The sequence below is a fragment of the Botrytis sinoallii genome (genome assembly GCF_014898435.1).
Source record: "Botrytis sinoallii strain Bc 23 chromosome Unknown BSIN_018, whole genome shotgun sequence".
NCBI lineage: Eukaryota > Fungi > Ascomycota > Leotiomycetes > Helotiales > Sclerotiniaceae > Botrytis > Botrytis sinoallii.
Window position 1 is genome coordinate 1121331 of NW_024066045.1, and position 22519 is coordinate 1143849.

General features: G+C 42.8%; 8 protein-coding genes across 8 annotated transcripts; 2 read left to right on the forward strand and 6 right to left on the reverse strand.

Moving 5' to 3' along the window:
- Positions 1-1324: 1324 nt before the first annotated feature.
- On the reverse strand, positions 1325-3312 carry EAF02_009221 (uncharacterized protein). The gene is made up of 3 exons (XM_038905269.1): positions 2881-3312; positions 2694-2809; positions 1325-2605 (listed from the first exon to the last, which is right to left on the reverse strand). The coding sequence occupies exons 1-3, from the start codon at positions 2987-2989 to the stop codon at positions 1643-1645; spliced, it is 1188 nt and encodes a 395-aa protein (XP_038755166.1). The 5' UTR covers positions 2990-3312; the 3' UTR covers positions 1325-1642.
- A 2069-nt stretch (positions 3313-5381) lies between these two features.
- On the reverse strand, positions 5382-6670 carry EAF02_009222 (uncharacterized protein; the record flags this gene model as incomplete). The annotated part of the gene is made up of 2 exons (XM_038905270.1): positions 5382-6487; positions 6574-6670. The coding sequence occupies 2 exons, from the start codon at positions 6668-6670 to the stop codon at positions 5382-5384; spliced, it is 1203 nt and encodes a 400-aa protein (XP_038755167.1).
- A 380-nt stretch (positions 6671-7050) lies between these two features.
- On the forward strand, positions 7051-8086 carry EAF02_009223 (uncharacterized protein; the record flags this gene model as incomplete). The annotated part of the gene is made up of 3 exons (XM_038905271.1): positions 7051-7241; positions 7511-7972; positions 8026-8086. The coding sequence occupies 3 exons, from the start codon at positions 7051-7053 to the stop codon at positions 8084-8086; spliced, it is 714 nt and encodes a 237-aa protein (XP_038755168.1).
- Positions 8087-8739: 653 nt separating this feature from the next.
- On the reverse strand, positions 8740-10388 carry EAF02_009224 (uncharacterized protein; the record flags this gene model as incomplete). Its single annotated transcript, XM_038905272.1, has 4 exons — positions 8740-9560; positions 9741-9846; positions 9904-10031; positions 10127-10388. The coding sequence occupies 4 exons, from the start codon at positions 10386-10388 to the stop codon at positions 8740-8742; spliced, it is 1317 nt and encodes a 438-aa protein (XP_038755169.1).
- Positions 10389-10663: 275 nt separating this feature from the next.
- Positions 10664-11184, forward strand: EAF02_009225 (uncharacterized protein; the record flags this gene model as incomplete). The annotated part of the gene is made up of 3 exons (XM_038905273.1): positions 10664-10702; positions 10758-10840; positions 10893-11184. The coding sequence occupies 3 exons, from the start codon at positions 10664-10666 to the stop codon at positions 11182-11184; spliced, it is 414 nt and encodes a 137-aa protein (XP_038755170.1).
- A 497-nt stretch (positions 11185-11681) lies between these two features.
- On the reverse strand, positions 11682-12816 carry EAF02_009226 (uncharacterized protein; the record flags this gene model as incomplete). The annotated part of the gene is made up of 4 exons (XM_038905274.1): positions 11682-11709; positions 11880-12510; positions 12638-12708; positions 12779-12816. 4 exons carry the CDS (start codon positions 12814-12816, stop codon positions 11682-11684), a joined length of 768 nt encoding a protein of 255 aa, XP_038755171.1.
- A 1189-nt stretch (positions 12817-14005) lies between these two features.
- EAF02_009227 (uncharacterized protein) lies at positions 14006-15934 on the reverse strand (the record flags this gene model as incomplete). Its single annotated transcript, XM_038905275.1, has 3 exons — positions 14006-14965; positions 15251-15837; positions 15892-15934. 3 exons carry the CDS (start codon positions 15932-15934, stop codon positions 14006-14008), a joined length of 1590 nt encoding a protein of 529 aa, XP_038755172.1.
- Positions 15935-19346: 3412 nt separating this feature from the next.
- EAF02_009228 (uncharacterized protein) lies at positions 19347-21836 on the reverse strand (the record flags this gene model as incomplete). The annotated part of the gene is made up of 8 exons (XM_038905276.1): positions 19347-19535; positions 19627-19691; positions 19753-19972; positions 20039-20434; positions 20519-20549; positions 20604-20695; positions 20774-21257; positions 21780-21836. The coding sequence occupies 8 exons, from the start codon at positions 21834-21836 to the stop codon at positions 19402-19404; spliced, it is 1479 nt and encodes a 492-aa protein (XP_038755173.1). The 3' UTR covers positions 19347-19401.
- Between the last annotated feature and the right edge of the window lie 683 nt (positions 21837-22519).

Consider the following 22519-nt stretch of genomic DNA (forward strand, 5'->3'; position numbering starts at 1 on the left):
ATCCCACTCTATTTCATGAATCCTATAAATCTCATTTATCAAAAAACCCCAACCCCAATCCCTCTCCCCCTATCTCAAATTCCCTCTACCTATCCCAACCACACCATATCATACCATACCCATCTCCACCCTCTACCCCAAAAATCATCACTACACTAACCAAACGACACATAACATACCACAACTCCCTTCCAGCACTAAAATTCCCTTCGAACACTCCTCCTAGCATCTCTTCTCTTCTAACACTACAACCATTATTCTCCATATCCACCTTTCCTACCCTATCCCTCCTTCCCATCCCAACTCATCTCAGCAATCTCCCCTCTCCTACTCCCCCTACCAATCTATATCCTCCAACCCCCAAGAAAAAACTCAAGACACCCATTCTCAAACTCCACTTCTCAAACTCCAAACCCTTTCCCTACCTATCACACAACAACTATTCGACAACTCACTTCCTAGCTTCTCAATTTATCAACTTATCACATTCCTATATACCATCATACCTCAATATCCATCTCAATACACACACACACACACACACACACACACACACTAATCAACCCCCCCCCCTTCACCCTTTCTTTTTTACCCTCCTTAAGCTTATCCCCCTTTATATATACACATGTACACATACCCATCAAATCCCTCCTACCTTCACCCCTTTACCTCTCCCTTCGCCCCCCTCTATTCTCCTCTCCAAATACATAAACACTATTACATATAATTTTCTCCTCTTTCCTCTCCTCTTTCTTCCCCTCTTCTCCTCTCCCACCCTCCCTACTCCTCTCCTTTCGATCCCCAATCCCCGATCCCCAATCCCATTCATCCTATCTCATTTCTCATTCATTGAATTATTAAACCATCCAATTACCCAATCATCAATCACCCAACCACCGAGCCATTAATTACTAAAACCAATAAACCACTCAATCACCCAACCACTAAACCACCAAAAACAACACTCTCTCTACACCAGTAAACCTGCGTTTAGCAGTAGCCTCCTTCTCCTCCTTCTCCTCCTTCTCCTCCTTCTCCTCCTTCTCCTCCTTCTCCTCCTTCTCCTTCTTCCTCCCCCCTCTTCCCCTTTCCTCCCTCTTTTCAATCCTCAACCCTTGATTCCTAATCTCACCCCTCCATCCCCCTCCAAACCAAACCAACCGAACCAAAAACAAAAGCTCAAATACCCAAATATTAAACTCAACCCGAAATCACATAACACGAAAGTAATAATCACACGTAGAACTCAAATATTTCAAAATTCATAATATTTATTTATTTATTTCTTTTATCTCCTCATCTGTCCATACTCTCTATCTTCTTCTTGTTCATCTATACCATCTCATCTAATTTCTAACATCAAATAATAGACGCCTCGATAAACATCGATCCATTAATCCATTCATCACAACATACCAAACCAAACCATACCATCCTGTCCTCATATCATAACCACCAATTCCAATACCCATGCTAATTTCATCGTAATATATACACAAATAATCCTCCAAAAAGCATTTCTTTTCAACGCCAATCCGCCTTTATCCCACTTAAGCTCCGATCAGCTCATACTCCGAAAATACCTATACCCATAGCCATCTATATGATTAAGACTTGTAATATAATAAAGATATATGTTCTTTCAAGCCCACTTTCCTAATAACGCCATTAAACCTGCTCCTGCAACCATGCATCCGAAAGCAAATAGCATCATTTTCATTGAACTTTTACGCATTTCTTGATTGAACATGAATTCATGTGCCATCAATTCCACCAATCCTGTATAGATGAGAATTCCAGCACTGATGGAATCGAATACACCATTGATAACCATAGTCTTTTGACTACCTGGGGCAAATGTTGTACGAACACCTAAGCCAATAGCAATTGCAATAGGTGTTGTGAAACCATAAGCTGCTCCCAGAGCCCATGGCATCCATCCCTTCTTCTTAGGCCAATGAGCCGTGGCAAGTCGAGCTCCAAGACCAAGTCCTTCAAATGTTTGATGGAAAACAAGGACAATGTAAAGGACGTTAAAATCATCACCTGTGACGGCAAGTGTGAGACCGATAAAAATAGAATGAAATATGACACCAAATTCAAGAATGAATAGTGCGGTCATTTGAGCAGCAAAATGATCACCATCTTCATGGTGTTCTCGTTGATGTCCGAGGTGATCCTCACCTCCAGGAGGGTATGATAAATCATCAGGCCGACCTGGAATACTTGATCTACCTCTAGATGGTCCTTCTCCAGATGTCGGTATCCGGGTAATTGAGCTCTCGTGATCATGTTGTTCTAGTACGGCGTTGGAAGCTTGAGGGCTATCGCCAGTTTCTCTGTAACTGTTACCATCTGAGGGCGAAGATGTTTTTAATGCGTCAACTTTCTCATCTCGGGTAGTTCGTCTAATAAGATCCCTTGCAGGATCGGCTGCTTCCAGATCATGATCATCTTGTCCAAACACATCAAATCGTGACGCCATGAGCTCAATAAAGAACATGCTAAAAATAGTCATAAGGCAAATTCCTTCAGCCCAATCATAATCTGTGATTGTGCCTTCTAAACACGGGGAAGTCAAATTGGCCGAAGCGGGGGCAAGTAACTATAGTCTGATTAGCACAAATGTGTATGAAATTTCGGAAGCTAACTCTGGATGTTATGAGAGCAAGAGAGGAAAGATTAATACTTACATGTATGAAAGCGGTAGCTATAATAACACCCGATCCGAAATACTTAGTGATAAAGAATGCCAAAGGTGGAACGCTCATCCTTTTCGTTCTTGCAGCAGCGATTGGTAGAAGAGCACCTACAAATCAAGTTAGTCAAAGGTATCCTCGCGAAATGGGAGTTTACATATTGAATCAAGGAGAAACATACCCATCATGGAACCAAATCCAATCACGAATATGGAAGATATTCGTATACCCATTCGTCCATCATATTCATTTCCACTCCCACACGTAACTTCAACAGTATATTCCGACATGATCGCCAACTGCAACTCCTTCTGCCACTCACAGATATCCTATCTTCCTGAATGCTCGTCCAACTTAGATCTGCCGTCTTCTGTGTATTCTCGTCGGATATCTTTAGGGGATTGCCGTATTCCCTGCTAAGCTTGGACGTTGAAAGTATGTTTGATTGTTTGAAAAGCTTCCACAGTATTGATGAATGTCGTCCAAATGGAGATTTACCAAGGGTAATGATTGCGTAGATGAAGTTAGTTGCAATGGTGTAGCGGGAAATCCAAAGGTTGTATGGGCGTGGGGAATCTCCGTAGCTAGTTGAAAAAGTTGGATTAGCAAATTATACATTTATAGGGGTACTTGACAGTTTTTAAAGAGAGAGATAGATTGGTAAGGAAAAAGAAAGCAAGTATACCTGGGCAAGTACCTTGTGAGGTAGCTGAAATGAAAATGTTTGTGATAAACTGGAACCGTTCAACGAACAATCACCACTTGATTCAATTTATATGACAGCTGAAATATTATTCAACGGGAGGAAGAAAAGTAATATATATATATATGGAGATATATTTAGAGATGTATATAGAGATGTATATAGAGATATATATGGAGATATAAATAGAGAGATATATAGAGATATATGTTAATGGGTAGGTACTAGGTATGTACAACCATATATTTATTTACATGCGAATCTGAGGGGTATCAAAGTATAAAAATATGAAAGTATAAAGCATGAAAAGGATACAAGTGAAGAAAGAAATAGGAAGGAAAGGAGAGAAGAAGAGAAGAAGATCATTCATTATCTAGTCTTCACTGAAAAGAGGAGGCACGGAGATATCTTTGGATTGTATCATACTATACCAGAATCTCTAGGAGGGTCTCGAAAGGATAGTCTAAAAGAAAATGCTCGAGGAGAGAGATTCAGTGAGATTCATGAAAATGAGAACCTTGATGGGTACATACTAGATAGCCAAGCTGAGTAAACCAAATATCTAACCGGGCTAACTCATAACAGGTAAGGCGGATTCCCATTTGTCCAAAACCAGCCTTGGAATTATCAATTCTAATCATTGTGATTGGATCAGGCACATGATAAACGTCCGAGAAACGCTTCGGTCCCTTAAAAAGTTAAAAATCCTTTTCCAGCCTTTTTCCCTTTTCCCTTTTCCTTTACTTAGTAATGCGGTCATTATGTCAGTACGTATCGTACAGAGTATGTCAGTAATGTCGTATGTCAATACATGAGTACTTTGTATGCTATGACCATTATTCTTTTTGTTAGATACTAGATACCAATGGTCGCATCAAAGTAGTTGCCGGAAACGTCAATTTCTAGGAAATTACTTCCCGGTCGCCTGCAGCGGCTACGCGCATATTATTTTCTTTTCATCTGAGAGTGACCGGCTCGGATCATTTTACATGTTGGAGTTCGGGTACCAAAAGTACTTGGATGACATTTGACCGATAGTTCACATGTCAAAATGCAGGTGATCCTGTCAAAAGAGAGACATTGATTCACAGATAAGATGAACTTTCTTCCAAATGACGTTACAACAAGGTAACACTAAATGTACAAAAGTCTGGTGGTGCCGCGTGCACGAAGCGGTCCGTTGCATGTGCTTCGCATCATGTCGATTATCATCATATTATTAGCTTCCATCTACTAGGTAGGTAATATATGAAAATTGTAACCATTCGGAAGAATCTCCGACCTCGGGAGACAACAAACGGAAATGGTTAATATCACGTGAATCACATCTCTGGATTATTCGATTATTCTGCCTCAGTCTCCGTGTCTCCATTCAGGATGTGGAGTTTAACAGTTATTTCATTCTCGTGTGGATCCTCTTATCTCATCATTCCCTTCTCAACGTCGGGGTTGAAATCTCTGATCCTACAACCTTGCCTTTTCTATGGTTGGATAGCCTGCTGATTTTATAACAGCCAATGCTTTCATAGATTGATCATCTTATCAAACATTACCGTTCTGTTGCGTTCACAGCCATCCTGTGCACGTACGACTACCGGATTGCTCTCCATAGCATCTAATTACGGTACACCCCTAAAGATGGTGCGAGGGAGTTTCTGGTGCCGATATTCGATTGAGATCGAGAATGATTGCAAAGCTGTGTACACCATAAATCCGATGTCGCCAAGGTAGTCTTCCGAATGATATTCTCAGCTCTCAGCCATCCACAGTATCAATACGACATGGCACACTGCTATTTTCCGGTGTCTTGGTCGAGACGTTGCTGTACGAGTCGAGTTCTTTTCGGATCTTGCTTGTGTTTCACAAGAATATCAATCTCGTCTGATCTTCCCGAGCTCGCCTAAAGGAAGCGGCACTATATCCGCCCCTGTGGAACAAACTGTGTTGGCACTACCTAGGTACTCGAACAACTGAAATGTTCACGAAGAATATTGCAATTCTAGTCCCAAGGCCTTGAACGGTTGATCTCTCCTCTTCATATCAATTGAAGTCCCCAGAGTAAACAATAACTCCTTAACTCTACCCTCCCATACCAAGCCAACCTTTAGGTTCTGGTCAATTCTTGCTTTTAGAACTCCGGCGACCTCTTCAGGTTTCTTCTCCTTTTCCAAATCCACTTCGTCGAGTTTCCATGCAAGCTTTGCTTCCATACTCCTCACTCTGCGCTCCTCAACCGGTGCTTTCATCTTCCACAATTCGCACCCAAGCACCAAATCACTCTCGTAGCTATAGACATTGAAGTCTAGCCTTGAACATAGGGATAGGTTCTTGCCTGCTTTTACAGCATATGTCGAACTAATATTTCCCATCAATGGATTGAGCGTCAAAGTGGCTGTCAAAGGTATCCCCTTATGCGCCGGCAATGTGGCAAACCTTCCTCCAACGCTAACACCTCCTGATTTGTTCAAAGTTCCATAATAAAGCTCCGCTCCTGCGCTGAATCGTCCATAGAATTTATCATCGATCCTTGACATCTGTTTTGGCGGCTCCGTGGTTTCTTTCCTTGGATCCGGTCCAAAATTATACAACCCTCTCAATCCCAGTAATCCACCATCAGTCGAATATAATGTCTCAGTACTATATTTCCCTGTATCATACTGATGCAGAGCTAACATCGTTCCTCCATTTCTCAGCCTACTGTCACTAACAGCCGTAATCCTCACTTGCTGCGTCGGACTAATCCTTCTCAAATATAACGCTTCAAGCGTACTCTGCGGTAAATAAAGTCGTCCATAAAGTAATGTATCTCGTTGATCGACTCGTCTACCTCCGTGCCATTGCTCCCACATCCATGATTCATCAACCTTTCTAAGCTCCTGTATTTGTCGATATCCCCGTATTATCTGATATAAATCAATCTTCGCACTCTGCGAAGTGGTACGGAGAGGCAACGAGGAATAGAGGTAGGAAAGAGAACCATCTACAAGCCCGACACTACCTAGTGCATACGAAGTTGCGAAGTTGGGAGAGCTGAGTGACGAGAGATTAAATCGCAGACCGCCGGGAGTATCAAAATCCAGAAGTGCTTTGTTCCAAAGATGTCAGTAAGTTGAAGGGCAACAAGCTCTGAGAACAAGCTTTAAAGGTAGACAGACAAAAAGAAGCAGGTACCTTTAGCAGTAGCAGTCAACTGCGAATATGAATTCTCATAATTCCATTTCGTCGCATTGTAAAATGCATACTGCACATAATCCATGAACTCCAACATCTCCGCACAAGCTTGACCCAGAAATCAACACATCAATCTCTGATATTTAAAGAAGCAGAGAAAGAAAACCTGCACCAATTCATAAATAAAGTAATAAATAGATCCAATCCAATCGAATCTCATCCATCCAATTGCAGCTCAAAACATAAAAATCCGGAACAACGTTAACCCCCCCACTCTAATCCCTGCATAAACTCACCACACTAAGCCTCGATAAGTCTAGTCTGAAATCTTATCAACTATCAATCGCAAGCTTGTGAAAAATAAAAAATTACCTCCATCCATATCGAAAACCGCAATTCTCTATTAAATTTCATCACCTCTTCTCAGCTACACCACCCTTTCTCTCCCAACCACAATCACCACAATACATAATCAAAATGCCTAAATCAAAGCGCGCGCGCGTCGTTCATCTCACCAAAGTCGATAAAAAAGGAAAGGAGCTTTCGCTCAAACTCTTTGCCAATGTGCGCGAGTCGCTCGATAGTTATCAGCATTGTTTTGTGTTTAGTGTGGATAATATGAGGAATACCTATTTGAAAGATGTCAGGAATGAATTGAGTGATTGTCGGTATGTATTGTGTTATTTATCTGGTTCTTGTTTTGATCAATTTGGAGATTCGAGGGATGCTGTCATTTCGGGGATGGAGATGATATGATGATGACGGAGGAGTTGAGCCAAAGCGAAAGAAGAGAAAGCGAAGAAGGATGCATTGTTACGTATACAAGAGAAGAGGGATTTTCGATTGAAAACTCGAGCATCAGGAATAAATTGGATTGGAAATTGCCAACCACCACATCTACCACATAAAAGATAATACTAACACCCATCCCCATCAGACTCTTCTTTGGAAAAACAAAAGTAATGGCCAAAGCCCTCGGCAGCGACGCCTCCACCGAATATCAACCCAACACCTCCCTCCTCTCTCCCCATCTAGTCGGCAACGTTGGACTTCTCTTCACCAACCGCGAACCCTCCTCTATCATCACTTTCTTCCAAGATCTCTCCAAAACAGATTTCGCTCGCGCCGGTACAGAAGCTAGCAGAAACTTCACCATTCCCGCAGGAATAGTCTACAGTATGGGAGGAGAGATCGCCGCCGAGAACGATGTCCCCATGGCGCATAGTTTGGAACCAGAATTGAGAAGACTGAATGTACCGACTACCTTGACTAAAGGAAAGATTACTTTGGAGAATCCCTACTGTGTCTGTAATGAAGGTGATGTGTTGGATAGTAGGCAAACCAGATTATTGAAGTTGTTTGGTGTGGCTACTGCAGATTTCAGTGTTCAATTACTTGCGTAAGTCTCCATTCATTTTCTCTTCACCTAATTTTTTTCTAATTTCGAAATAGATACTGGAGTGCATCCAATCAAGAAGTAACGGAAATAGAGGCTACAGAAATGAGCGAGTAAAAATATTAAAGAAAGCAAAAAAGGCATTTCGGATCGTCATTTCTGTTCTAAACTATCATACAGTCAAAAGAAGACTAGACTATGAGGCGTTTACCGGCGCCACGTTTTTGTTATGGAATATATGTGTACTTCAAAAATTAAAACAGCAATTGCCTGAGTGCTATGCCTGAGCTATCCATCTTACCCCTTTGAACTTCATTTTTCCTCCTTTGATCGTACAAACAGTATTCCCAGCCAAATGACAAATTTGCAAAAGCGCTATAACGAGGATGGTCAGGTAATACCTTTTTCTTACCTCTGATCGTACCTCCCATGATCAAAGTAAGCCACAAGTGCGTAAAAGAAAAACCAACCACATCATACCAAACCATTCAAGAGAAACGTCGGATTGCTGAGTCGAAAATGTTGTAAAGCACTGGATAGCATGTATAATTATCATGCGGGAAAAGGTTCGTCGTAACTGGAAACTGCTTTTTGTCCGTACTATGAAAACGCCGTCGAAAAGCATGCAAGTAGATTAGGCGACAACACTACCTTGGGTGAAAATTTGAGATCGAGAACCGCTTACCCCTGTTGAGGAAGGGAGGAAAGATGGAAGATTCGAAGAAAACCCACCACAAGACTGTTGAACCCACCAGCCAGTCTCATTGTATCTAATACCTTCGCAATTTACGAGGATCCTCCTCATAACCATTACTGTCATAAGGTCTCTTTCGTGAGTCGTCTTCGCGTGGTCGTCCGCCATATCCTCCATCTCTAGGGCCATCTCTGGGTCCATCTCTATCACGGTATCCACTACCATCTCGGGGTCTTACCGGCTCCATATTACTGCCACTACCTCCACGAGGAGGACCTCCATCGCGATCACCATAGCCACGGTTGCTGTTGCCACGGTATCCGCCGGATCTGTCATCATATGAGCGGCCTCCACGAGATTCATACCCACCACTTGATCCTCCAGGACCATTTCGATCTGGTGATCCTGCTCCAAAACCTCCACCCCCTCTTCCACCATAACCACCACCCCCGTTGAAGCCTCCACGACCGCCACCTCCTGGGCCAGCTGGTGCATTAGGAGGAGCATAGCCATTGGATCCTCCACCTCCATACCCACCACGATCACCTCTATCACCGAATCCTCCACGGCCTTGAAAGCCAATTCCTCCTCGTCCACCACCACCACCACCTCCTCCTCCAAATCCACCTCGATCGAAACCTCCTCTAAATCCACCACGACCTCTGCCTCCATCAAATCCACCTCGGAAGCCACCTCGGAAACCGCCAGGGCCTCCAGGAGGACCATTGAATCCACCTGGACCCATTGGTCGTGAAGAAGCGGACTTTGTATATCCACGACCTCCAAGGCCACCTCCAAGACGACGTGGTAACCAACCTTTTACGGTTCGACCTCTTTCGACATCTACCTTGATTCGACGATCTTTAATTCTGATACCGTCACAGTTTTCTAAACCAGCTATTCACGAAGCGCGAGCAAGGCGCGTTTGTCAGTCATTTACCCATATTCATATACCTTGATCTGGGTAACAGGAAGAAAGGAAAAGCGAAGACAAGAAGTGGGATAACCAAATCTTTATGCCGATTGTGCATTTGAACAATTTGTTTATGGGGAATATGGGGTTATGTTCGGCTTTACCTCTCATGTCCTTCTCTCGTTCGAAAACTACAAATGCGTAACCGCGATGCTTTTTGATCTTCTTTCCCGGCTTTTCATGTTGATGAGTATCAACAACTATGCGAATCTGTAAAACACAAAGGTTAATATAATATACTCAGCAGAATAATTAAAGTAAGCTTACTCTCTCGATGGGTCCAAATCGACCAAACTCGCGCTCCAAGTCCTTTTCAGTGGCATCGTAGTCTAATCGACTGACGATAAGTGTTTTGAAAGCATCTCCTCGAATATTTGGATCCTCAGATGGTTTGACTACACAAGCAAAAACATTAGCAACGTTCCAAGAAATTCAAGAAGAATAACAGGGTGATGAAATAGTGATATAGGACATAAAGGGTGACCCTCACATAGTTTTGGGGCTTCCTGAATAATCTTCTCGTGTGCGGCCTTCTTCTCCAGCTTAACACGGTCTTTTCTCTGAAGCCAGCTCTCGGTGGGCACGTAAACATCATTCTCCTTGTACTCCTGAAGAGCTGGGAGAAAGGCAGCAAGGCCAGTGATATTGGCAGTTTTGCGATCCTCTGGGGCAAAGTCTGAAGGCGGAACCCATCGCAAAGGGGGTCGAGGCGCGAAAAGCGCAAGGAGGTTTGGTGGGAGTTTATCGGTCATTGTGGGCTATTTACAATTCCCAAAGTCTTCGCAATGATGAATTTACAGTCTTTAAGACAACTGCAAAACAATGCTGCTGAACTGTATGATGAAGATAATTGTGAGAAACTGTGTCGCGTCGTTGTAGCCAGGACGCCTAATGGTAACCTGAGATTTGAGCTCCTAAGCTTAAAATATCACAGTCACGTGACTAAGAATTTATTTCACTTGAACCTCAATATGTCAAATGCTGTCTGAATTTTGAATTATGTTTTGACGTCAGCACAACAGTCAAAATGAGGATTACAGGATTAAGGAAAACAACCATTGGCCAGGTATTCACACGATCAGTTCTTGCGGGCGATTGTAGATTGCTAACATCTCACTCAGAATGGTGTCGGCGCCTTCATTCTCCAATGCACAAAAATGGATTTTCATTACTGCGATTGGGCTGGCAGTTCCAAGGGAATGAAGTAAGTAGTATTCTCGAACCTCGAAGTTGCTCCAATACTCATACTGTCACAGTACCTTCATCAAAAATTCCTTACCGGGCTTCGCGAAAGCCAATCCTCAAATCGAAATTACTGTCTCCCCTCGACCCGCCAAACACCCAGTCATTATTGGTCATTATATCAATGGTCGCGAGAAGGCCATTTGCGTCAGAAATCTAGAAATGGGACAAATATTAAAGAAGGCAGAGCTGCTCAGAGATGCGAGTGGAGAAAAGCTAAGGAGAGTCAAGAAGCCCGTGAAGAGTATCAACGAGAGTGTTAGAGGTATTTGGAGTCCTTATCATGGTGGTGGAATTAAGGTTTGAGGGGGGAATATAAAGAAGATTGTTGTATTATACATAACAGCATTACTGGCGTTAAGGATAGGAAATCATGGGTTCCGATAGTCCTATGTCGAAGATCTCGACTGTATGAATGTTATGGTTATGGTTATGAGTTGAGTAACTTGTTGAAGCTACACTTTTCTACACATTATCGACATTTTTGTCGATGCTACTATTTGATCTACCTCGCCGTCTTTCCATTCAGTCATTTCGTGGGCTTCATTGTTACAATGTTTGGCAGTGAGTGTAAGTCCGGTTATGCCAGGAACTAGTGCCCCTAGAAATATACAAGACATTTATCATAAAAATGGACATCAACCCATTGAAGATTGGATCACCAGCATTTGATCTGAGTGAAAAGTATGGGTGCTGCCCAAGAAATAAAGAGTGCTGTGCATGTAGGTAAGCCTGCTATAATAGACCCCGTCAAGCTACCCGCCAGATTCCATATCAAATATTCCGAAACCTTGTATAATACTTCAAATCTTACTGTCACCTTTCACAGATCTATTGATGCATTAGAATTCTCACATATAACGAGCATGAGACTAGCAGCGGCTTCAAGGTAGTGGATATTTCCTGAAAACATATCATACTGCCAGGTCTTTTTTTTATTGCCTGGTAGGGTTAAATACCCAATTTACAGTCGTAATTCATAAAATCCTAAAACCACTTACAAGTGGCTGTTGATAATATCAACGAAAGCTGGCTTCAACGAAGCACCTCCAACCAAGAAACCATCAATATCCTCTTGCTTGCTCAAATCTTTGCAGTTCTTCTCGCTAACACTTCCACCGTAGATGATTCTGGTCTCCTCTGCAGCCTTCTCGCTGACCTCCTTCTTCAACCAAGAACGAATAGCGGCGTGTACCTCTTGTGCCTGTTCGGTGGAAGCAACCTTTCCGGTACCAATAGCCCAGATTGGCTCATATGCAATGACGATCTTTGACCAGTCTTGAACCTTATCCTTAACAGCCTTCAATTGTGCGGTAACAACCTCGATTGTCTTGTTAGACTCTCTTTGCTCAAGGGTCTCTCCGCAGCAGAAAATAACACCGACTCCTCCATCAAGAGCAGCCTTGGTCTTGCATGCTACAAATGAATCATCTTCTTGGAGAATGACACGACGCTCAGAGTGTCCGAGAAGTGTCCAGGTAATGTTGCTGTCCTTGAGTTGCTCAACGGAAATTTCACCCGTGAAAGCTCCGTTTGGCCTATCGAAAACGTTTTGTGCTGCAACCTCAAGTCCAGGTCTCAAGTGCTCGCGGGTAAGGAGAAGGTAAAGAGCAGGTGGAGCAATGACAACCTCTAAATAAATAAAGTGTTAGCAAAATCCCAAAATGGAATATAGAGCTTGATAGAGGGGTATGTAGGGTCAACAAATTCCCCTCCATCCTCAACAAACGGATGAACATAAGCCAGGGCAGATACATACCGGTATTTGGGTCCAACTTAGCATCGTTCAAGTTTCCAACAATCTTCTTAATGGAATCAACAGATCCATTCCTGATGAGAGCAAAAAATTAGCTGAAATCCTTTTGCTTGGTGGGGGGAGAAAGTAAACAAAAGCTCTCACATCTTGAAGTTACCTCCGACGAAGAATTGACGAGGCATGATTGCTAGTTTTCTGGTAATACGAAAAATGGTTTAGAAGGGTTTGGGTATAAGTTGATTTTGGATGAAATTGAAATTGTCTTTTTGATATGATGGTTTTACTTGTAGAAGTTTTGTATGAATTGATATCAAACTTCTCTTGAATCGGTAGGACTCGGAGTGGGGTGAGCTCTCGGCGGGACCTGACTTTCTACAGAAATCTAAAACCCCGCCAGAAATCGTCATTGGACCCAAAAAAATGTACGGAAACTTGCATGTATTATGTGTACCAGGCTCAATTTTCTCCCGTCGGTAGCCTCTACATCAAATCGAAAATGGTATTGAGACATTATTGTTGGATCAATGAAACAAATCAGCCATTCATCTTCTGCCATCTGTATTATTATGCCGCCATGGTTTCAAATACCTCTACGAAGTACATCAATCTACCGGTTCCAAAGCATCATGGAAACATTGACGACATCGGACCTCCTCTCGTCCACCAGGTCTTAAACATACAATTGCTATCAAGTTTGTTTCCTTCAAGTTCAATTGCAAGCTTGATAAAATGATCAAGCCTCAATAGAACAACGTTGCTTCAATAATTGGTCACCATGACATGATGGCCGAGATTGGCTTGATTCATCTCACCGAGACTACCAATGAATTGACCTCTCGCGATGTTTCAATGGACCAAGATTCATTGACTCGGGACCACTGATTGTACAAAATATTGGGCACCAATGTGCTCAACTCATCTCTCGGCATGGAATAATCAATCCAAAAATGCCATTCATATGAGAACTCAACTTCCTGCATGATTCCAAGGCTCACAATTAACGCATTTCACTTATACTTCATGTTGACAGAAAGAGAAGATTCCAAAAATTAGGGAGTTCATTAAAATAACTTTTGATGCCACGTGTGTCTAGTACATAGGAGATGCACTTTATTATCATCGGTCGTCAAATCGTCCATTGTCCTTCTAGGCCAAAGACATAAAGTCCTGCTGCGCCGTTGGTCCATCCATTTACCACAAACCAACACCAATTTCCCAAGAGCAAATGATACACAGCAATTATTACTAACTCATCCATCACATCAATCTTCAAGACTGAAAACATCAATATAATAACACAAGATCTCAAACTTTAAAGAAAGCAAGTTAAGGTTATCGAAAAGCATACAGCTGAAACAACAGGTCTCTCAACTATGCATGCGCACTATCACTGCTATAGCTGGAACTATACCGATGTCGTGGTGGACTTCTTGGGGTGAAGGGATGATGGCGAAATTGAGGGATTTGAGGGCGAAGACCTGTGAATGGAATTCTGGTTGTGGTTGAATCTCGATCAATGTAGTTCTCAGCGTCAGAAAAACGACGTCTATAAGCGGCCTCTCGCGGAACTGATCTCACATTCCGGATAATAACAGGTGGACAATCATCCTCATATAGGTCATCAAGGTGTCTTTCATTGTATAGGTCATCTCGATATCGAGGTGCGGGCCTTGAATATTGATGTTCTCTATATCGAGGAGCTTCTATCATTGGGAGTTCTGCATGTCGACGCGCAGGATATCTCGGCGCTAAGGTATCATATTCAAGTTCGCGACGGCCGGCAGGTACCACAGCTCTCGATGGCTCATCAATAATGATTGGTCGATGCGACTGAGAAAGGTAATACTGAGCAGCAGCCCTTTCTTCTTCTCTACCCTGTTGAAATGCTTGTGCAATGGCATCGGGAGCGGAAAGTGGGACAGCTTCTCCGGTATAAGGAGATTCTGGATGACTGCCCCTTCGAAATTCTTGAAATATTGGCTCAGGTGACTCGCTTCTGTGGGCATAATATTTCTTATGGTGCTCCCGTGGACGACGTTTACTTTGGCTACGACCTCGTCTACCGCGCGAACTATACTTCTTTGAGCGCCCATCAGAATGAGAACTAATGCTAGTAACCAAAGAGCTACTGATGGTCGAAGCTCCAGTTGAGAACGTGTCGCTATCAGATTCGGATTCTGAATTCGAGTCTGACTGATAGCGCGTCGGTCTTTGTCTGCTTTTGCTTCTTGATCGACCACGGCTTCCACCCTTTTGGCCAGACGTATGTATAATTCCTATAGGGGCTTGAGGTTGCCCATTCGGATTGGGCGGAGCGTTTTGTGGTCTGAGCTGAGGTTGACATTGAGGTTGAGATTGGCCCTGGGGTTGGGGTTGGGGTTGAAATTGAGGATGAGGATGAGGTTGAGGTTGAGGTTGATTTTGGGGTTGAGGTTGAGGTTGATTTTGGGGTTGGGGTTGGGGTTGTGGTTGCGGTTGCGGTTGCATTGGAGGTCTAGTCAAGTGTGCTAATTTTTCTTGTTTTTGCCTGTCGATGATTGCGAAAAGCGCCGTGGCATTAACTTCATCTCTGGGCGAGCGTTTTACTATGACGGTGATCAAAACAGTTTCTCTCACTTTGTTGGAAGACCTCTCTCTTCTATCAAGCTGAACAAGGGACCAATCAAAGTGTTGATCCGATTCCTCAGTTTTCAACCGATCCAGAAGTTTGTTTACTTGGCCCTGCTGATTCGGATATAAAGCTCCTTTTTTATCTGTTATTGTTTGTGAGGAGTCCTTCAATTTCTTCAACTGTGCAACGATATCTTCTTGTGATAAAGCCTCTTCAGTTACCACAGCTTTTGCCCAGGTGGATTTCTCTTTTCCCGTCGGTACAACTTTTCTAATTGAAAAGACCGTGTATGTTGTCAACAACTTTCTGTACGCTGCATCGTCAAGTGGTCTTTTCTCCGAGGCATTCAGATCCACTACGTGGGAAGATTCATATCGTGGTCGCATAGGCATTTGCATTTGCATTTGCGGCAGAGGCTGACCACGCCCGCCAGGTGGCGGACCACCCTGTCCTGGATGACCTTGATGACCTGGATGACCTGGGGGAGGTCCCTGAAAGTTTGGATGAGGTCCTTGAAAATTAGGTTGCGGTCCTGGTCTACCTCCTCCTTGTGGATGAGGATGGGGTCCCGGAGCACCACGTCCCATTGCTCCTAGCTTTTGTGTTAACTATGACATTGCTTGATAAAATAAATGACGAAGCTTACCAAGAGGTGGAGGCGGAGGGACACCGGGGTGTGGATGGCTCATTTCGACGACGCTGCAGTACTTGTCTTGTCGAAAATCGACGTGAGTCTTAGGATAAGGCTTTCTTAAAAGTATAGAATTATATCAAGAGTCGATGAATTAAGATTACGAGCTTTGAAAGGGAAAGCGGGCAACAGCGTGGCTATAACTAGAAGTTAAAGTTCGAGGTTTAAGCCGCAATTGCTTTGGGACACAGGAAAGCTAGGGATGTTGATAGCCAAGTGTGGCTTTATGAAGATCTTGAATTAAAAAAGAAGGTGCGAAGATTTACCTTATGTTTTCTCTAGGTTTAATTTTGGAATGGAGGGGTGGAATCAATAGTTAAGGTAGTGTTACACTAATGAACAGTCACCGAGTAGGAGTGCCACAAGACAGCGAAACAGTGCAAAGAATTCCTCATTCGATGACCACTTCGGGTTACTGGATGGATTGTATTATCAACAAGGTAATTACCATATCTAACGCCCGGTTTAACTCTGTCATGCGATCAGGCTTTAGCTTACGAGCTTTTTTCAAGGTCTATGCAGAAGGCTATGCTCGCCCTGTGTCTAGGGCTCTACAATCTATCGGGGCGAAATTGGTAGGCAGATTTCAAAGAATCTCAAACTTATCCCAAGGTAACACCGATCTATCAGTACGGCGCATCATGGAGTGTTACACCCGCAGATACACTCCATGCTTTACGCACGCTCATACACAAATCATACTCTCTTCAATGATTAGATTAGATATTCAAGATATTTCGTGCCATATCCTATTCCTAACAAAATAAGATATCAGGATATCTACAACAGCAACAAATACACACCTAGTAAGTAACTGGAACTTATTCCTATTCGAAATGTGGGGAACCAGTTTGACGAGGTTTTTTGCAAATCTAAACGAGGCAGGATGCGAACCATCTTGCGAACTTTTTGCCTTAACTGTATGAACAAACCACAAGATACCACACGACAAATCGAGTCACTCGATGCTTATTTTCTGGTCGGGACCGCGGAGCTTCTCGGTGAAGGTACGGTCGAAGCGATAGGATAAGTTTATAAAACCTGCTTTGACTTGGCTACAGCAGAAGGGAAGTAAACTGGGCGTTGTTGAAAGGTCAATTGACGAATCATTACACTACTTACCGCGCAAACAGGCGATGTGTTGAAACTCACCCAGGGATACTCCATGATTTGAGCTTAAATTAAGCCATGCTTGAATAACAAAGGATTGTTCTTGAGTCTCTGACCTCTTTTTGCAGATGCATATGCAGTCGCGTTTTATATTGTCAAAGTCATGAAGTATGTAAAGGTATGTATGTTGTACAGGTAGCTTATATGCCACGATATCGCTGACCGCCTCAAAGTTTTAAGCATGATATTTAGCACAGCGCTCCGCCCCCATTTCGAAGGATCGTGGCGTTGTGAAGCATTCGTCAACAGTCATCCAGATGCAACGACGTGTTGTTCAGTGCAACTCTGGATATGCACTATGAATCTCTAAAGGCTTTGATCGTTGAATACTCTGCAGGCAGACACCATCAAAGCTGCGCTAAATCTCGGGTTCAAGTGCAAAAAGAAATGCGAATTTTCGTTTTCCCTTTGGATCATAAATGCACTTAATGCTGACAGCAGGGTGGTTTATGGGAAGCCATAATTACCCCGCATGTCTTCCTCAATGTTGAACCACTCATACCCCTCCCGAGATATCTCCTTGGCCAATCGATTCAACCACCATATGACCGGGTTCGATCCTGCTTGATTGATAGTGATTATAATGTTTTTCCAATTTACTCATCCCACCGCTTGCATACCGAGTTCTTAAATGCATAGCAAGCTCTGTGACTTTGTCTGTTCAAGCGTTGCACACATACATAGCATAGCGAGGAACAAGTCATCTCAAGTTGCACAAATACATTGATCGACGTGAGAGAACCCAGATAAGATGACTTTAAAGGCATGTTCTTCGGGTCTCATGAGATAACGCATTGTTTATGTCAAATTCGAACACTTTTGAAAAATGATGGATTTATGTATGGTCATTCAAATCATTCTTGATCTGCATTCACGAAATATCGCATACATCTCGAGCACGCTGTTCCTTATTCGTATCAGACGAGTTAAATCTTCTAGGTATTGATTGAGCCTCAAGGTTTCATCTCTATTTTCCATTCTTTTTTTTTTTCAAGGAGCCGGGCGCTGAATTTGGTAACACATTGTCCGTCCCTAAAGCTCTACCCACAGAGATGACGATGTCCAGTTGTACCTTTCCAATTGGAAGAGCCGATGTTACATGACCATAACTGGTAGCCAAATCATCTCCTCGTGTTTCCGATTGTTTCACATCAAGCCACAATCTTCCAACCAAGTGGTTCAAATCATCAGCGCTTCCATCACTATCGCATGTTTCAACTACCGGTACCTAGCTAGGTATTTATTAAAAATCACTCAATCTTAGAATATTACATCTCTCCCCTCATCTTCATACTCTCCAATAATAATATAGCGCTTGTCTTCATAGAGAAATTTCTCTCTACTATCTACCCCGAGGGAATACATTGATAATGCGATTGGATAATCATATCATAGACTCATACCTACTTGTAGTAAACCGCATACATGCATACACGCATGCATGTATATCGCCCCCCTAAGTCCACAGTCCACAGTCCAAATAGTCTGTCCATACTTACCTACATACAGTAAACTAGATACATTAACCTTCTATGCGCTACATCGCAATCATATCCACAATCGAAATCAAAAACTGAAGGAAGGAATACTAACGCATGGTCCATGCAATAACGGGTAGAAAGAACGATGCTTTTCCCATGTGGTAAGTGGAGATTTGTTGGGATGGCGTTTATGTTATGTTATGTTATGTCTTGTATTGTATTGGTTTTTTCTTTCTTATTTTCTTATTTTTTGAAAAAAAAATTAAAAAAAATTACACCGTCTCAGCAAGTGAGGTGAAGCTAGGAGAGTAGTCACACGGGATGGATCCCCCGATTTACATGCGTGAATCTTCCCGCGCTGAATTAAATTTGAGATGGATGATATGATTTAGATGTGTGGTTGAGCGCGACGAGTTATCGAGGCGTTGTCCCGTTTCGAGTTTGGGAGATTGATAGCTTATTGGTGGATGAGGGGAGATATGATTTCTGCTCATGTTATATTGTTTTATTGTATTGCGAGGCTGTGCGGCTTATACGAGTCGAGTGTTGATTTGTTAGAGTCGAGTACTTCTTGTATTCTATACCCTTCTTTATACTTTGCAGTATGGCATGGGGGATCTCACAAAGTATGGCATCTCACAGGAGAGAAACTAGTGGATTCAAGGAGGTTTTGGTTGCATTCAGAAAGAAATAAAAGTCATTCTTGCTGTTTGTGGTAATGTAGGGAAGGATAGTGGCTTGTTCTGTATTTATCCTAGTCCAACTGTTTGAATTTCTCTCTCTCTCTCTCTCTCTCTCTCTCTCTCTGCCCAACCTATTTAAATAAACCAACTTGACATCCCCACTTATTCGACAAAGTCAGTGTCAACCATTCCGTGAAGGGTTTTTGGTCTCTCGCTTCCATTCTCGAGAAGGTTTGCAAAAGACGGATCGTGGTATATGATGCTTCTATTCTCCTCGTCAGTTCTTCATCTCATCTGAAGATATGAAACAGAAAACGATCCCAAGCTCAAGCTACAGATTCGAGAAAATAACATACCCGTCAGTGCAAATTGCTGTCCAATACAGATACGTGGTCCTCCACTAAACGCGATATATTCCCAGCTTCACATCATAAGTTAGTGAGGTTTCGTATCAGTGAAAGTCGACATCAAGCTTCAATTACATACCCGCCCTCAATTTCTCCCACCTCTCAGGTCGGAACTGGTCGGCATCTTCACCGTAGATATCCTTTCTTCGATGCAATCCGTAGGAACTGTATTGTACCAAAGTCCCCTTCTTAACCATGACTGGAGATGTTTCATCAGGTCCGCCACCTCGAGGAAGTACCGTGTCTCGTATTGCGACACGACTTGAAGTTGGGACGATGGGGTAGAGTCGCATTGCTTGGGTGTGTTAGTTCTCTTTCTGGAAATGTAGAGACAAGATAAATCAAGGGAACAAAAACTAACTCTCATTAATACACCATTTCAGATACTTCATATCCTTAATCTCCTCAAAAGTTGGAGCTCTCCCTTCTAGACCCATAATCTCTTTTCTTAATTTCTCAAGGACTTTCTGTTCACGTGAAAGTATCATGAAGAGAAGGGTAAGTAAACTTGCAGTAGTATCACGTCCGGCGAGTAGAATGTTGAGTAACTCTGCTTGAATCTTGGAGGCACTGTAGCCGGATTTGGCGAGTTGCTCAAGAAAGATGTAGCGTTCTTGATCTGTGGATTCGGATTTTTGAGAAGGGGCAGAGATCTGAAGAGCGAGGGCTTTGTCTACGTAAGTGCGGACGTAGGAGTGGACATATTTTATAGAATCTTGGTATCTTTTGTTGGGGAAGAGAGTGGCTAGTTTACCCACTGATTATTGGTCAGTATCTTGTGTTCTTTTTGTGAAGCATGACGGGTAACAGGGGAGCGCTTAGAGATTTAGGTTTTGCTTACGACGAACTTGTTTGCCGGTTTGTTCGGCAAGCTGTAAAAGTTAGCACAATTACTCTTAATAGATGCTAATAGAGCTCACACTTACATAATCATAAGCTTCCGAGTATCTATGCCCAGGTGAATCGACCTTTGTTTCATCCAAGGTCTCTGTACTTTCACCGAAAAGGAATTCCGTAGCTAAATCTCCAATATCAGTACATCGCATCCCATCCTCTCACCATCCATTCCTCCTCTCTACCCGAAAAATAAACTCACCCGAATCAATCGTCAGCATAAAAAACAATTTTGACAAATCCACCGTGTTGCCATTCTCCGGGATCCTCTTGATCAATTTCTGAATATGTCTCTCGAAAATATCCAAATCAGCAACCTGACTCCTCACAAAATTCGGCCGCAGCATCGCGCGAGAGTGTTCCCATTCCGTTCCATCCAAGGCGAAAATCCCCTTTCCAAAGATCGGCATCATAGCAGTTTTCCTCCGCAATGGTAACTCGAAATCTTTAAATCCGGTAGCCAATACCGTTTTAATATTTTCCGCATCAATGGTACTGATGGCGTTCGTGCCGAGAAATACAAAGGAAGAAGTGTGTGCACCGAGTGTTTGAAAACGTTTCTGGCTCGTCTCGATGAATGTATCTTCTCGCGCCGCGAGAATATTGGCGACGAAGAGGTCGAATCCGTAGAAGGGATCTTTGTGGGGGTAGGAGGCGGGAGGGAGACAGTGGTTTTTGTTTGGCGACTTTCTTCGCTGGTTGGAGAGGAGGATTTTTTTGGATGAGGGTGTAGAGGAGAAAGGTGGTGCTTAGGATGAGGAAGATGCTGGTTTGAGGGAATTTGCTGGGGGAAAAATGATCCATGATGGATGGATGATTGGTGATCATATTGGTAGATTGTTTGGATGGTTGATGGACGATGTGTTAACTGAAGACTGATGCAGGAAAAGTGCAAGAGCGACCCGGACACGAACGCTAATTTCCCCGGAATAGATCTGCAAAAGGATTGCACAGTCGCCTTTAATCAATCATAGATAGACAAGACACAAACTTCTTGGCACTCAGATAGATGAAAAACTATCTTATTCCAAACCACCTCACAAAAACGCTCAGGGAGAGAAACGTTTCAAGTATGTAGAAGAAGCAAAAGCACTACGTTAGCTCCAGCATTGTGTTGATGTGGGCGGTTCTTATACTTAAAAAACATTTTAGACTTACTAGTCTTGTAAAGTGCTACCTGCCCCTCACAATGTCACTCCACTATATACCGATCGGTCCTCGGTACAGTAATAGTCCTTGTGGAAGCCAGACCAATGAACCCACATATTATCAATCAAACCAATCCAATTGAATTAGATGCATGCCCGATATCTCCTGTATCCAGTAGATTCTTTTATCTATTGGTGGTGCGAGGAGTACAAGCATTATTGAAGAAAAGAAATGCCGATCGCTGGAGTTAAGAAAGTCCAACCCGACTGCGAAGGGTATCACATCAAGTCAGCTTCCTCGAATCAATGCCCACCTGCAGTCACTTATGTCAAATTTAGATTAGATCACGTAAACAATGGTTCTCGTCATTTTCATTTTCAATCTCAAAATGTCAGTTTATTGTATTTACATTCATCTCAAATACATTTAGTAAAAGGTGACCCTATCACAACACAAGAAAATGTAGTTAAAAAAGATTCCCGCATCCGTCCATCCATCCCATCCATCTACCCACGCTTCACCTACCCCTATGCATTTGGGGGGGATAAAATGATAAATGCATCCCACAATACAAGAAACAATTTCGCATAGCACCGTCTGCCCACCCGCTACCATAGTGCACTAATAAGCCCCCTAAAGTCCATCGAAAAATAATGGCCAAAAAATAACTCCTTCGCCTGAAAAGATATCATTAACTTAAACCCCAAAGAACGATAAACAATGGTGACGACGGAGACGGAAGGAATTATGAAAATTGATGAAAGGATGAATGGGTAGACGAATGAAGAAAAGTATGACA